This window comes from Carassius gibelio, chromosome B8 (assembly GCF_023724105.1).
Source record: "Carassius gibelio isolate Cgi1373 ecotype wild population from Czech Republic chromosome B8, carGib1.2-hapl.c, whole genome shotgun sequence".
NCBI classification, from domain to species: domain Eukaryota; kingdom Metazoa; phylum Chordata; class Actinopteri; order Cypriniformes; family Cyprinidae; genus Carassius; species Carassius gibelio.
Genome location: NC_068403.1, coordinates 9,504,099 through 9,520,590, shown reverse-complemented (window position 1 = coordinate 9,520,590; position 16,492 = coordinate 9,504,099). Strand labels below are relative to the sequence as shown.

At 35.2% G+C, this 16,492-nt stretch overlaps 1 protein-coding gene across 4 annotated transcripts in view; it reads right to left on the bottom strand.

The window, feature by feature from the left end:
* LOC127963597 (cAMP-specific 3',5'-cyclic phosphodiesterase 4D) overlaps positions 1–16,492 on the bottom strand; it is a 108,063-nt gene that overhangs the window by 12,509 nt on the left and 79,062 nt on the right. For 3 of the 4 annotated variants that reach the window (XM_052563589.1, XM_052563590.1, XM_052563591.1), the window contains exons 2-6: positions 5,532–5,723; positions 5,328–5,364; positions 5,165–5,241; positions 4,947–4,996; positions 863–975 (exon numbers count right to left, since the gene is read on the bottom strand). In XM_052563589.1, coding sequence (XP_052419549.1) covers positions 863–975; positions 4,947–4,996; positions 5,165–5,241; positions 5,328–5,364; positions 5,532–5,723 — 469 coding nt within the window. Of the gene's footprint in view, positions 1–862; positions 976–4,946; positions 4,997–5,164; positions 5,242–5,327; positions 5,365–5,531; positions 5,724–13,073; positions 13,402–16,492 lie in introns of those variants that run through there. The other variant, XM_052563592.1, reaches the window with a different exon arrangement.

Genomic DNA, 16,492 nt, shown 5'->3' with positions numbered 1-16,492 from the left:
GTTATTTATTACCAGTAGAATATAACACTTGTGTGGAGAGTGTGAGGCAGTTTTATACGGGATATGCCACTATTGCTATTGAGCTAAAGCAACAAAGCAAACTGACAGGCCCTGTGCGTTTCCATGGATACTGGGTATTGAGGAGGGAAAGGTGAGGGGGGGGGGTGATCGGTCGAGAGAGACGTATAAAAATGCGAGTATTTGACGCTTCTGTTACTTATGTCTGCTCACCTCAGTCAGACCTTTAGCCCGGTTCTCTAAGAAATATTAGAAGCATCTCAAATCTTGTTTTTTATAAGGTGTTGTGGCTGAGTGGACTAGACAGGATCCACACTACAGGCTGATTAGCATGCTGTATGTGTACTCGGGCCTTGCTGGAGACTGTGAGCATGCTCAGTGCAGCCTGAATGACGATTCTGCTGCTGTTATTGCAAACAGTGCACTGCTTAAAAGACACCGAAGCATGACCATATAGTGACACTCAGTGATGTAAATCAGCCTTTTTTTATTTTACTTAACAGTTTAGTAGTTTATTATATGAACAGGCTGCTGTTGTAGAATGTACAGAATGTACAATTCTGTAAAAGCTACAATCACAGTATCATCAGGTCTACCAGAATAAAAAAGAAAAAAAATGCACAAGTACACATATATATATATATATTTTTTATAAAATAAAAATAAAATGAAAAATATTATGAATTTTAACAAAAATGATAAACCCACGATATGTGCCACATTTGTGATTATGACTTGAAACTAAAAAACCAGAGACACGATAATTGCACTTAATCAACTTGCAGAACTATCCTAGGGAATCCCAAAACGCAAAAAATAATTCCAGATGCCTAGATCTTCTTACCTTGTTGGAAGCCATCTCGCCGACCGAATGCCTGGTTTGGAGGGTCTCAAGCTGGTCGAGGCACCAGTCCAGCTCCTCCAGGGTGTCTGTGGCCAGCTTCTGGTAGGCCTCCTCTGGAGGAAGAGAAGGAGGCAAGGAGTCAGATCTCAGATGCTTTAGGGGTCTAACTGAGGCTCCCAGCAGAGGGCCCAAACTGCTGTAGACCGCCATGTTGGGATATCCCGACAGAACGCATGGGTGATTCTTCATGCTGTGCTGAAGCCCTCCACAGTGAATGATGGGGCCCCAAATTGAGCCAAAATGCAAGGTTTCCAAAAACACCGTAATCCAAACGAGGCACTGTAACAACCAGGAGTGGGAGTCAGATCTCGTGAGAAGTGGAGAACACTATATCCCTTACGAAAACATACACATGGGCCACATAAACCAACACTCACGCCGCTCACAAATAAAATGACAGTCAATGCAGAATCTATAGTCCTACATGTCGAGGAGCCCGGAGTCAAACCTCTGATCTCGGGACAGGGAGAATGTCATTGCTGTGGGCAGGCCCATCTCTGCGTGACAGATGTCGGTCTACATCCAAGGAGCTGAGGAGTGTGCGGTGGCCCCTAGGAGCATGCGATCCGACCCATCACAAAGCATACAGGTTTAGTCTCATAACAATAACACACAAGCATACTCGCTCATACATGCATACGAGCACAAACGCAATGCATACTGAGGGTTGACACCAACAGATGAGTGATTTGTCCCTGTTTCCAGTCTGCCGCAAAACAGAACAAGGGTGCTCGCATCTGCCTGCCCCCTTTTCTCAGAGCAGTGGATGTCCTGCACGAGCACAGGGCAGCCGTAGAGCGTCGCTAGCCGAACGTGAGCCGAGCTTCCTCTTGAAACAGAAGCCTAAAGCCTGCCAGAGCCGCTGCATGCAGGAGAGAGAGGACTTCAGCTAAAACCTGACATGAACTTTACAGGATTTGGAGCTGAGGAGCTCAGGTCCTTCTTGTTAAACCAATTTTTTTTTTATTTGTTCTTGGAGATGGTGTTTTATGATTTAGGTTAAAAAGATCGCAAATAATTTAGTATGGAATTGTGATCGGCATTTGAAGTTTGCTGAGAAGGTATCATTTATAACATGCAAAACATCTGTTGCATGTGCATTTTTGAAAAAGGTTATTATGACCATATGAGGGCATAAAAATAAGTGAAACAAAATAACAAAAGACTTAAAAAAAGATGTGTCAGCGCAGCTATGCTAGACATGTTGCTTACTGGAAGCAACTATGAAAACAAAGGCAGGCAGAATGCATGTGCCACATGTACACTCCTTTAACAAAGCATGCATTATCTTATTCATTGCCTGTCTGTGTGTGTCTCTCTCTCTCTTTCGGCATGTGTGGTGAAGTACACAGGGCTGGGGTGCCACTTTCTCTGAAAGAGACTGCACTGACGTCAATGACATTCTTCTCATGCTTAGCGCGACATCATACACCAGCCCATGAGAGGGCACTGGCTCCACAAACAGGAGAGCTGTGGCGAAAAGCTGGACTGGATTCCTCCAATCTGGGTCACAGGCTCTCGCTACCATGTCAACATGGAAATCCTCATCAAAACATTTGAGGATTTGTTCGGATACACTAGAAATCAGAAAAAAAAACAACCTTAAAAAGGTACAGATAAAAAATGTAACATGCAGTGAAAGTCAGTGAACTTGACTAAGGCTTTACTAAAATGCAACTATATGCAAGTAAGAATTTTTGGTTGCACTTTATTTTACAGTACGTGTACTAACATGTACTTACAGTGTACTTACAGTGTATTTATCTAAGAAAGTTCTGGTAATACAAGGTAACTACATGAGGTAGGGTTAGATTTAGGGGTAGGTTCAGGGTTAGTACCTAGTTATTGCATAGTTATTGTAATTACTATAATAAGTACATAGTATGTACATGGGGAACAGGACTGTAAAATAAAGTGCTACCGAATTTTTTTTAAGTGAAGTTTTTCTAGTTTCTTTTTTTTTTAATGTTCATATGCATTTTCTGGGGCAGGGTTTTTCAAACGGCCATAATAGTGGGTCTGTAGAAAATTTCAAAGGAAAAATAAATATAAAAAAAGATGCTTTAGCTCAATATGTACAGTACAATATGGTTAAAGGTGCTATATAAATACATTTAAATTATTAGAAGTGGTGCCTTGGCAACTAACTATATAATTTTAAGTATTAAAATTACTAAAACTTAAATCAATTAAATCCATATAGAAATATAAAAAAAATCTATATAGAAATATAAAAAATCTAATCTAAAACTAAAAAAAAAATGGCAAAAGCACTTCAAAAATAGAAACAAAATCTGAAAACTTAATTCAAAATGTTATTACTATACTATATCATTAATGTATTATACTAGTATATAAATTAGACCAATATGTATGGTTTAAGGTGCTATAAATTACATTTAAATTTTTACTAATTCATTGGATAATATTTTTAGAATTTATTTTGCATTCAGCACAATAACAACAAAAATGCCAATTATTTTATCATATTTTTTCTTTTTGTAACCACATATCGTCTTGATAACATTACTTTTTTTTTTTTTTTTTACACTTAACATATATGGCTTTATATTTTAAGAAGCAGATTTTTCACAATTTAATTATATTTGTGTCCTTGGCATAAAAAGGTTTGATATCCCATATTTCTATGGTGTTCTGGGTTGCTAGATGATACCTTACTTGCCAAAGTAAAAAAAAAAAAAAGAAGCCCACTTCCCTGTGGTATTCTGGTCTGTAAATATGGCACAGGTCCCTGCTTCAATGTAAGTCTATTGATCACTTGTTTTATTGTATAACTTGTATAAGTCTGATCACACCTCTTCTTAACAAGCTGCATGAATTTATTAATCATGCCATAGGAAGCCCCACTAGTTAGTCATTAAGGTGGCACTTTAATCCACAGCGACTTCCAGCACACTTATTAGAGAGAGACGACATGAAGCTAAGTGTCTTGCTTTATGCTAGAATGGTGATAATTTACACATCACCCCATAGTGATTTTTGCCTTCTGGAGACCAGGTTGTATCTTCAGCTTCAGGCATCATTATCTCATTCTACATTAAGGTATATGGATATCTAGACAATCCACACCCACCAGACACTTTTAGTGGTCACATGACATCTACTGTAAACTCAGCACGGGGAGATAAATTGTATAATGTATCCATCTGCTCACCGCCTCAGTACAAATCAATATTATAAATCTATAACACTGGTGCTTTTTATCTCTGCAGCTGGACATTCTGCTCAGGCTAAACATCCAGCAAGCGCTCTGTACTACAGTTCTAGGTCAAACACCTGCATCTCAAAACCAGCTTTTCTTTGCAAACCTTATAAACAGACCCCAAAAAGAAACTAATCGATACAATGAGCAGGTCCTCACGATTATGGCAAAGACACTGTCACATCCCAGGATGCTCTATAAAGCATGAACAAACTATTACAGTGAGTGAAAAAGTATCTTTAAAGCTTTGATTTGGGCATAGAGGTTATTACGACATATTATTTAACATGTCTTATCCGCTTCAGAGTACATGACATGCACACTGTGATATGTGATGTCTGGAGGTTGCCCTCATGCTGGTTTAGACTAAACTGAAGGTGCCATACAAAGACAACATAATCCCTCACGTCAGACAATATCAAACAGTTCTCCACAAATTAAAACAACCCTTATCCTAACACTAAACAATCCGAAAGGCTCAGAGAAATTGCTCTTTATAATATATCATATATCTGATAAAATGTGAACCCAGTGATAATTGATTTTGATAAATAAAATAAAATTAAAATTAAAATTTAGAAGTGGTGCCTCGGCAACTAACCGTTTCATTTAATAAATTAAAAATAAATTAAAGCTATTATAGAAATATAAAAAGTAATTTAAAACTAAATTAAAATTTAAAGCAAAAACTGAAAATATTAAAATAAAAGTTACAAATACTATATCAGTATATAAATAATCCTAAAACAACACTGCTGTTAAAATGGCAATATTTAAAATATAAAAGGGAAGATGCGACACCTGTGTAGGAGGTCTTTGTGATGGGAGGTGGGTTACACATGGGGGATCTCCTGGTTGAGAAAAAAAGGAAACAGAAAATGTGTCATTGTGTATGACGCCAACAAAAGAAACACAGTTTGACTGCTGTTACCCAACTTACAACATCTACAAATTCTGTCAAGATTCAGTGTTATGATAAAAATGTGTGCATGTGAATGTGTAAAACTGAAAGCACTCACTTGTTATTCGCCCTTTCCTGTTGTACATTTGTTAAAGCAGCAAAATTATTCCGGACAGTCCTTAAACTTGCCAGAACCTGGGAAAAGAGACATAAAATGAGTTAGGTTGTGTTTCATAATTTCTTTTAATTTCCAAATATTGACATATTTAATATTGCAATACCTGTGCAAAAGGGGTAACAATCATGTCATCACCGTGTCTGCAAAAAAAAAGACAAAATACTAATTACAACATTACAAGTTTTTTCTCTTATATATAGTTTTCCTTATTTTGTCTTTGCTTTTATGAATAAAACATTAACATTAATACAAAATAAATGTATATGCCAATAAACCAGTTCTGCATTTTAAAGGGACATTTGCTCACATGTCACTGGCGATGGAGGAGTTTCTGGACATAGACTTTGGTGAGAGGTCATAGTCGCTGTCTGAGCGGTACAGGAAGGACTCTCTCCTCTGGCTGTGTACAAAGTTGGCTTGGAGGATGAGACCTGACCCCGGGCTGGCCATGGGATCCAGCGGACTACGTCCTGATGAGGTACCATTGTCCACATCAAAGCTGGAGAGACAAAACAACAGGTCAGTTAGCGCTGATGTCAAATGAGAAAATAAGAGGAGATGTTAACGTAGCATATTACTCTGCTTGACTGAGTTAACAATTTCAAGTAATATGGGCATTTTGTTGACAAATTTTACCTTAGCAGCTGTTGCGATTGGCCTTTTTTATTTTGACACATGTTTGCTATTCTTTACTATATGCCTATGAAGGATATGTCTGTTAGGTTAGTTTTAAACTAAATATTATGGAAAAATAGCATAAAATGTATTTGGTTAGGTAACTTTTTTTTCTTGTCCAAATGAAAAATAAATTCCTGCTGTGGACAAAACTGTCAGGACTCATTTTCAAATAAACATGCAATCAAATAATATAGAGATGAAAAATGAAAAAGGAACAGAAATAAACTATATATAACAAAAACATAAAACAAAAAACCAACAAACAAAAAGCAAATATTACACTAATACACATAAATAAAAAATAGAAAAATAAAAAATGTGACAATAAAACAAAACAAACGTACCCAATAATATAGACATGAACAATGAAAAATGACCACAGAAAATAAAAACTAAAACTAAAACAAACAAACAAAAAAAATGTTTAACAAATGTTTAACAAATACCGTAAACAAATAAAAAAATTGAAGAAATAAAACAAAACAAAAATATCAAATATAGACATGTCTATATCAAATAATATAGATAAGGAAAATGTTAAATAACCATAGAACATATAAAAAAACACAAAAAAATATACAAAAAAAAAAAAAGCTAATACTTAACAAATAAACACAAAGCAAAAAATAGAAAATTAAAACAATTAAAACACACACACACACACTCAAAACAAAAAATAAAGTAAAACTTAAATTGAATCCCAAGTAATGTGACTAACATTATATTTAAATACATATTTATTAAGGTTGCTGGTATATTGTAGTGCAAAAACAAACATAAAAACCAGCTCTTCCAGAAAAAGTCACATTTTAGAGGGGCTTCCCCAGCAGAGTGGAAGCGTCATCCTTAACTTTCATCTCCCAAGTCCTTAGATCCACCCAACTGTGCTTACAACATTCTGACCCATAATCCCCAGGGAGCATTAATATAATTGCTCTGCCCTGGTATTTCACTGACGCGAACAGTGACGTGGCTGTGCGCATTATCCTCGCTTAGCCACCACCATCACCTCCATGCAGGCTAACATCTGAGACGAGTAATGTGGTGCGGATGGATAAATCCATATCAATGCTTCAGCTGAAGATTGTGTGCTGTACTCTTTCAACCCAACACATCATGGTACTTGACTTTATTTTTGTTTCATTGAGAACTGACTTATTCAGAGCTGGTGGTGAGAGGCCACTGATGTGCTGCCCTCATCTCTCTTGGGTCATATCACAGGAATGCTTACCGTCTCACACTCTCAACTCTAGACATGCATTATGAATGAGGCTGTTCTCCTTTTACTGTAACCCACACAAAAGCACTGATGCTTACTCTACAAAGGGGAATATCAGCACTTATAATAACCTTAAATAAATTAACAAGCATCAAAATGAAAACACCTCACTGATTCTAGAAAAAGATGGGACAAAACATATCCAGTGATTAGTTTTGAAAACAGCATCATTTCTACCTTTTTAGATGAATCTCAGATTATCACTGGATATATAAATATATAAATATTCCAATTCTTTTGACATGCTCTTTATTTTATGAAATTATATTATCACTCACTACCCCTAAAACCACCTGTGCTCAGACCACAAAATATTTTACAGAATAAAATTCATTAAATATAACAAAACATATATTTCTATAAAAAATAATCATCAATCAATACTATTTATATTGCAATTATAAAAATGTTGCACTAAAAGTTCACATTCTAAACAGGTTAATCCAAAATAATTTATTTTGCGTTTTGTCTCAAAAAGAATAAGACAAAAAAGTGTGTTTTTCACGTACACTACTATTTAAGGTTGGGATGATTTTTTAAATGATTTTGAAATATACTCTTACATTTAATATGCAAGGATGCATATTTCATTAAAATACAGTAAAAACAGTAATATTGTGAAATATTACTAAAAATTTAAATAAAATGCAGAGTTGCTGCCAAAGAAACATTTGAAAACAATTGTCCTATTTAAATTTTTTTTGTCTAAATATTAATATTTTAATAATAATAGTAATTTGGTGTTTTTTAGGACACTTTTAGGATTTAAAAGTCTTTACCCTGACTTTTGATCACCCTAATGTGTCCTTGCTGAATAAAATCATTAATTAATTTAAAAAACATCTTACTGACCCCAAACTTTTGACAAAAAGTGTAGGTATGTTCTATTAACAATTGTTATTATTGCATATCTATATATCAATTTTTTGAATACTGCTGTCCAAATTCTGCTATCCAAACATTTATGAATTTTCGATCCCTCACAATAAGGAAAAGCCCATCAGCAAACAGCAGTGTTTTGAGCAGTTTACTTTGTCTAGTGTGTCTTCAGTTACCCATCTTCTCTCCACTTTCCTAGTGCTTTAATTTCCCTCTATCAAATAAACATTAAGTCAAGGTCTCCATCTGTTCCCTGTACAAAGATCACTGCCTGCTTAAACTACACTTCACATACAAACACACACAAGTGTGCACACACCAACACATCTTATACTGTAGGTCCAAAAAGCACAGCGTTGTGTGTACATTTGAGGGTAATTACCTTGAAGTGTTTTTGTCACACGACACAAACACAGGAAACCATGGAACAATGGACACTTAAGAAACTTTGTTATACAGAGCAACACACAACACATTTCTAGCTTTAAATCAGTGTCAGATAAAAACATCTACCACATTAATCTTATGAGAAACATTTCTGTTGAACTATATCCAACCTGAGGAATAAGGGTCTTATCTAGCTAAACAATCTTGACTTTAAAGTGATGTTAAAACATGTTCGAAATCATTCTGTCAAGATACATACTGTAAAAACCAAAGTGGTTTGCTTTACAAATACCTAAAACAATCACAATAGGGTGTTATTGTTCCACGGACTATAAGAACGACTATGGACGGCGTGCCAACCCATTTAATCGTACTTTAGTGAAAGGATTAAATATGTCTGTCACTTAAAAAATCAAAGAGATAATTACAGTAGCTCTACTATGCTATCCATGGCATCAGATGTCCAACTGGCCAGCTCTACTTTTGTGCACAAACTGCCCAATCCCTTTGGCCACGCAGTTTAAGCTACTTTAATTAAGACTGGCTGTTCCCCAAATAACAGTTTTTGGTACTAAACCAATCTTTTCCAATTAGATCGGCAGTCAACAATAACAATGCTAAGAGTTCACAGAGTTCTCAATGGAGCTTAAATTATACTTTGAGTACTAATGTTTAAAATTAAAGAAAACGACAACAGAATCAACTTGCTCAGTTTTGTGAAATGTAAACCAGACGCAAAACATTTCCATTTACTGATAGAGAGAAAAAGAAAAAGAAAAAACACAAGTGGGAAAAACAGGAACTAAACCTAAATACTGTACATGTGCATGATTCCACAACTGAATGAATTATCCCTAATGTTAAAAGCTGATTACTAATGAACTAGTACGTGACTGCCTGCCTTCCTAAGCTCTATTTAATGGCATGTGTCCATTGGGGCGTAAGAGAAGAACAAAAAAGCACAGGAAATATGGAGTCTGACCCTGGGACATTCAGAAAGTGGAACCCGTTGGTTTGAGACCACATGCAAAGAGAACGTAGAAGACATTGTTTTCTTCTGGTGATCACATGAGGCTGTTCCCCAAACACTGCTGGTTTTCTTGTCAATCATGAGACGGTACAGAAATATGCTCAAAATAGACAAATAAAAGCGATGTGCAGATAAAAATAGCAGGCAGGAATAATTCATGAATCAAATCAAGCTCTGTCAAAAGCATAAAAATAACTGTTGTTAAAATTACCATGCTCTAAAATAAGTAAAGGAAATATGAGGAAGTCAATCAGTCAAAGCAGCAAAGTTTTGAGTTCTCTTCGGTGGGTTTTTTTCCATTATCACAAATATAAAAACTTACTTTGGTATAAAAGTAACTCTTTATAACCTTTTCAGGTTTCACAAGTTAGACAAATTAAGAAAGTTCTACATCATTATTATATCAAGACTTACATTAATCTAAAATACAATGTGATTGATTGATCGCGGATCTATAAGCAAAAAACATTTTTAATTTCAAGTTTATTGAACTGATGAAAGCACAAACAAACTTTAAGTGTTAAGCAGATACGATTTTTCCATAAGCTGAGTAAACTCAAAAAATACTGAATCTGCTGCCTTAAGTTTAAGATTTTTTACAGTGTACCTCAAATATATTTTTTTTAAGTTAATTAGGTCTTAAAAAGTGGTTGTCACCTCTATAAATAACTTCTATAAATAACCTATAAAATCTTTATGTACGGATTTAAATTACAACAGAATACACGCGCTCACCTTAACACTCACTTCCATGAAATGCAAATATTGCACTTTGCCACATAAAAGCCCTTGTAATTTGATTGCTCTTGATGTGTTTATCTAGCAAGGTGATATAATGTGTCAGTGATGTCAAAGCTTAAATGACTGGACAGGAAATGGGCCATCTATTCCCTCAAATTAGGTGTCATACAAAACATAATAAATCTGCAAAGCTCTCTTTTACATAGAGACACAAATACGCACAGATTAAAACACACTACACAAGCTTGAAGATGCAAGAGTCTCTTAAATGCAACCACGAATCGGAAGTTAGAAACGTCTTCTGAGATCACTAATGAAAAGCCCATTTAACTGGTCTGATGTGCAAGCATAATATAACCACACAGTATCAGTATGTAAATTGAAATGACAGTTATATTTGATTAGACTAGCCCAAATTACAATAGTATGAATGACAGGATATGAGATGGCAACTATCACTTAATAATTGGTGTGTGACATGTGTTGAGTCCATGTCATGCGTTAAAATAAAGAAAGTTTGCTTAGCTGAGAGCCGTTATTCATGGAGACAGGGGGGATTGTAACCTGTCGCTCTTTTTTCCTTTTTTTTTGCTAGCCTACTTCATAAACGTTCAGACACAAACATAACAGAATTATGCACCAAAATAATCCTGTGAATCATCAATATGCAGTATCTCAGAGTTTGCACTGATGGATGACTGCTCAGATTATATTCTTTACAAACGCAATACATTTAAACAGATTCAAAACTGTTGTACCAAAATAATCAGTTCTCCCCAAACATTCACAGCTTGCCTCTTAAATAAGCAAATGCAAATGGAGAACAAGACGGGACACGAGAAACAAGGGTGAGGTATCTGCTCTCTGGCACTGCTTGCAAATATGCTGCAATCCAGCAGCAGCCTTCTCTGTAGAAATATAATTTTGCCATTTTACAATTTTTTAAGGTGATTGCACCAACATATTGGATATAGTATCTGTCGACATACTATTTCTTTCAGTAAAATGAGTAAAATGAGCAAATTTCATAACATATCTAATCATGTTCATTGTACAAAACTTAGGTATTTTCATCTTTAACAGGTGGTAACTGCATAAAAATAATTACAGTTCTTACAAATGAAATAATTAATTAGTTGAGATAATCTTATTAATATACTTAATATACTTAATATTATAATATATAATATAATTATAAGTAATTAGAATATTCGGGTGAAAAGTGAATGGGACCCAAAATGCAATGTGCAAAACATTTTATCTGAATGAATTATCTGACTGAAGTTTATTCAAACCATTTAAATTTAACTTGAATAAAATATACATTAAGTGTGTTTTAATATATATTTTAGTTATGGCTTGTTATATTAATTAATTACGGAGCATAACATGTCAAAATTATTAATGAATTTGACGCACTTGCCCTGCCCCAGACCTATGTGGATCATCTGCCATTTCATACAGTCGACTGATGACTAATATGAGGCAGGGCAATGACTTACTGCATGATGGAGCCTAAAGAATATCCCTAAAATTCAAGATATGGATCACCCGTTTGAAATTTTGTCGCATATTTACATTACATAGTTAAGAAATATCACACAAGCTGTAGGCTAAGTGCAACATTAAACGAGTGCAAATGTGATAAGTTACTCATCTTATACAACAGTTCATTAAGAAGTTAATATTGTGTTATTTTAGACTCAGTGTTGCCTGTTTTGCTCAATTTTGCCAACCAGAAGATAAAGACAAAGCAGAAATATTGATCCCCAAGCAACCCATAGCGACATTTCATTTATTAATCAATGTTTTGAACAAATTGGGTGAACCATTTGGTGCATTGAACCATTGGCCATAGGTTCACTGGATTTGAAGTGGCGCTGCACAGACCGGTCGGTGTATGACATCAAAGTACCGCAAGAGCGATTCAAAAGCACAAGGAGTCGTCTGCTCTCTAAGCTCTTGTGGTTCTTTGATGTCACACACCGATCGGTCTGATAGTGATGATCCGCTTAAAGTCGAACAATCCTAATGATTCAATGAACCATTCATAAATAACCATTTACCACCACCAACTGGCAGTTTTAGTTTATTATTTAAAGCATCATTTCATTAAAGAAATAATTTCATGTTTTCATAGTAATAATAATACAATTAAGAAAATAAATTATTAAAGTTATAGTTCACCCAACCAAAAATGACAATTCTGTCATAATTTACTCACATGGTCCAAAAGAGTAGGTAAATTTTATCAAACTAAATATTTCTTACTGAACCTACTTTTTGTAATCTCTGTTTGATGCTTTACACAATAATGACTTCAAATGATCTTTTCAGAGCAATTTCTCAAAATTTGATGTGCAAGTAATTAGATTAATTAATCACATCATCGTGTAATTAATTAGATTAAAAACTTAAATAGCTTACCAGCCCTTATTTTAATATTTGATGGTGTAATCATCATTGGATAAAGTATATTTTATATGTATAAAGACTTATTATTTCATTAAAACAAAAGAACACCTTAAATTAATAAAAATACAAATTTGATGACGTAAAACTGACTTGGGGCCAAACCATCTATACCCTTATTTGACAAGCAGGCAATATAATGCAGCAAAGAATGTTTAAATCTATCCCACAGTTACACTTTAAACTCAATTTGTAGAAGGTTGGTGAAAAAAACAAATGGGTTAATTCTTAAGAGGAAGCAGAGAGTTGCACAAGATGTTAAAAAGAGATATGGAAAGCCAAACGGTTGACGTAAGAGGGGAGAAGGAAACAGCAAGCATGGGGTAATAGGTTTAGGGAGGCTGAAGGAGGCAGAAGGAGATAGTCAGGAGGTTCTCCTTTACCCGTCTGTGTTCTTAAGTGAACTGGTGGAGCGAGACCGCGGCTTCATGATAATGCTCATTCTGAACATGGGTTTCCCTCTGCTAGCAGCTACAGCTAATCCCAGCAGTTTGTTTTCAGTCCTCACGTGTGTCTCCAAGTGTGAGCATGACTCGGTCGAGACGGCCCTGCCTCCGTTTGGTCCACTGACAGGAGCCCCTCGTGTCCCGGGACTCTCAAACTGACTGGACAGGCGTTCCAGTGTTTCTGTAACTCAACAACCGGCTGCTATGATTCAAGACAATCCGTCTCTCCCCGACTCGCTCTCTCTCTCCTGAAACTCCCACCCTGTGTACTTTCCTCCCTCCCTTCCTGGCAGGCTGCAGGGCTCACTGCTTGGACTCGTGTAGTAATGACGTGGTCGGGGGTAGGGCGCTCCTCTAGTTTGATATAACTGAATGGAACCGACAACTTAACACCTCAACTTGTGAGATTTCAGTTGACAGGGAAAAATGAAAGGTAATGGGTTCCAATGGATGGGAAGGAGTTCCCCAGTAGTATGAATTCACACTGAGTCAAAATATTTAGTGTGAAAAACTGCACGTCCTGTGAAGACTGGTAACTCAAAACCACTTCATCCACACCAAGTCATTCACAACGTACTGTGCAATGACCAGCATGTAATAATATAAGAGTCATTAAATTGTCAAAACAGACGTCAAAACAGACTTCAAACATCATGAACAACAACAAAAAAAACAAGACTAGTACTCAATGTCATGTACCACTTTTTGATTAGAGAACTCTTCAACAAAGAAAATCGAACACATGTGGTTGTCCTTGATAAGTTTGTTGGAGCTAGTCTAACGGTTCACACATTAACTCTTGCCAAGGGCCCTTAGAGGTGTTTCAGTGACACGTGGCATGCATCAACCAATGACGGAGAAGCAGGGAGGAGCCTATCGCTCGCAGCTGTGCTCACTTGATGGTTTCAATAAACATTTAGACAACAGGCTTGATTTTATCTTCAGAGAAAGTTTACAGATCTCATTATGGTAAGTAATTAGTTTAAGAGAACTCTGTCAGTGCTAAATAACAAATTAAAAAAGAAACTGGCCTTTAAAAGACTTTAATGGTGAGTATGTGCTTGTTTCACTACATATAGACAGTGCAGTAACTATCACACAATATCAACAGCTGATATAAGTTTGTGCACATCGTCGCCCCCCTGTGTTCACAAGAGATTAAAGCAGATAAGTACTAGATAAAATGAATAACATCTCCTGACAAAGTCAATTATAGATTGTAAAAACAGAATGGAAACACAATTAAGTATTTATTGTAAGTGTTGTTGAAAATTACCCACTGATTCATAAATTGACACACTTCTTACACCACTGAATATTTCTTATTCTTTTTTTTGTAAATTTCTATATAAATACATACTATGAAGTTTGAACTATAGCTAATTTATACATATTTCTACATTTTTTTATTATTATTATTTTATGTATAGTTTTAAAGTGTTGTTAGACACCAAGAAAAAATAACGCAAGCAGTTAAAAATAGCTCAATTCAAAGAAGAAGAAAAAGAGCTTAACTGGCTTAGTAATGAAGACAGAGCAATTATTGAAAAATTCTACCATTATTAATTAGAAAAAATATATATTTTATTTATTTAATGATTTATTGATGTAGGGGCATGCTGTCACACTATATCAGGTAATGGAAACATGCTACATATCTGGGGAAAGGTAATATACTAAGATTTTGTATTGCCATATCAGCAACAAAGACTGTGTTAATATGAAAAATGGGGCGGGAATGATTTGGAAAAGGTAATATACCACGAAAAAAACAACAACAACTATTGCTTCAGTCAGCAGAAATTGCAATAAACAGACCATTCTAAACATTACATCATATAAAACATAAACTCAATATCAACATGAGCCATTTGACATTTATAAAAATTAAGCCATTGTTCAATTACATAATGTATACCAGTGTGGTTTTATCACGTTTACTTGCTTACACAAGAGCAATTACAATAATATGCACTCGAAATATTTTTTAGAAAAACAGACGGCCACTGCAAAAATAAATAAATAAAAAAAATGTGGAATGCTGTGGAAGTTTGTATGTACCTGTGTGACCTGAACCAGCGTTTCCTTTTCTTGCCTTTCAGTGAGTTTATATCAAGCCGACGGCCATTCCAAGTAAAAGTGCTAAGAAAGAGAGAAAGAGGAAAACCACCAGGAGATTCACTAGCCATGTTGTCCTGAGAAAACCGACAGCTTGACTTATCCCAAATAAGAGAGCTTCAGCTTTGTGTGAGGAAAATGTCCACGTAACTACTCTGTCCTCATCCCATAATCCAATAACACCTGTCTGTTCTCGAATTCAGCTGGTATGTCGGCCACACAAGCTTCTGTGCTGGTAAACTATCCATGAAACTGTCAAAAGTAAAAAAAAAATTTTAAAAAGTAAAAAAAAAATTATATGCATCTTAAAAAAAGCCCAAATCTGGTACTTAATCCTCCAAGCATGCAGTAATTGTTCTTACTTTTGAGGCATGGGATTAACTGAATTTCAGTTGAGCAAGATACAAGAAGGTGCTTGTATAACAGGTCGCAACTGTTCATATATTTTCAAACTAAGCATATAAAAATGAAACCAAGTTCAGAGTATATTCGGATCCTTTTTATTATTTCAAATTCAGGTTTGTTCTTGCACTGTAATGTATTCAAAAACACATTTAAATGAAATGCTGTTCTGAAATTTACCATAAAACCTTCTCACAGGAACATAATAACAAAACAAAAAAACATATAATATATAATAATAATAATAATAAACTATCAAATCTCACAAACTCTAAAGAAACATTTCACATTGCACAACATGATAAACAGCTGTTTGAAAAGTTCTGTGGTGACATTTGTTTTCATTTAGTGCTTTGAAAGGAAATAAAAACTCTTTAGGCCGTAAAGTTTTGACCCTACCCTACACTCTTAAAAATAAAGGCTCTTTATTGCCATGTATTGTTCCATGGAACCTTTCAATTGCACAAAAGGTTCTTTATAGTAAAGTATTTTTAAGATTTTACAATTTTCTTTGCACCAAGGCAAAGTGTTTTTTTTTAAGAACTGTTTATCGAAAGATTCTTTAAGGAACCAAAAAATGACACTGCAAAAAAAAAAAAAAAAAAACCTTTAAGAATCTTTAATTTAAAAAGTGTAGAGTGCTTTTGTGTCATCAGCAAAGTAAGTGGAGAAAAAAAAAGTAAAATGTCTAAATGCGGGGCCATCAGCTACTCTGAATAATACAAAAGCATCTCATCCTCTCGGTCTGCAGCAGATTTGTGAGTTCTTGCTGTGAGATGTTACTTCACTCTTCCACCAAAGCATCTGCAAGTTCTCAAACACTTCAAACACACATG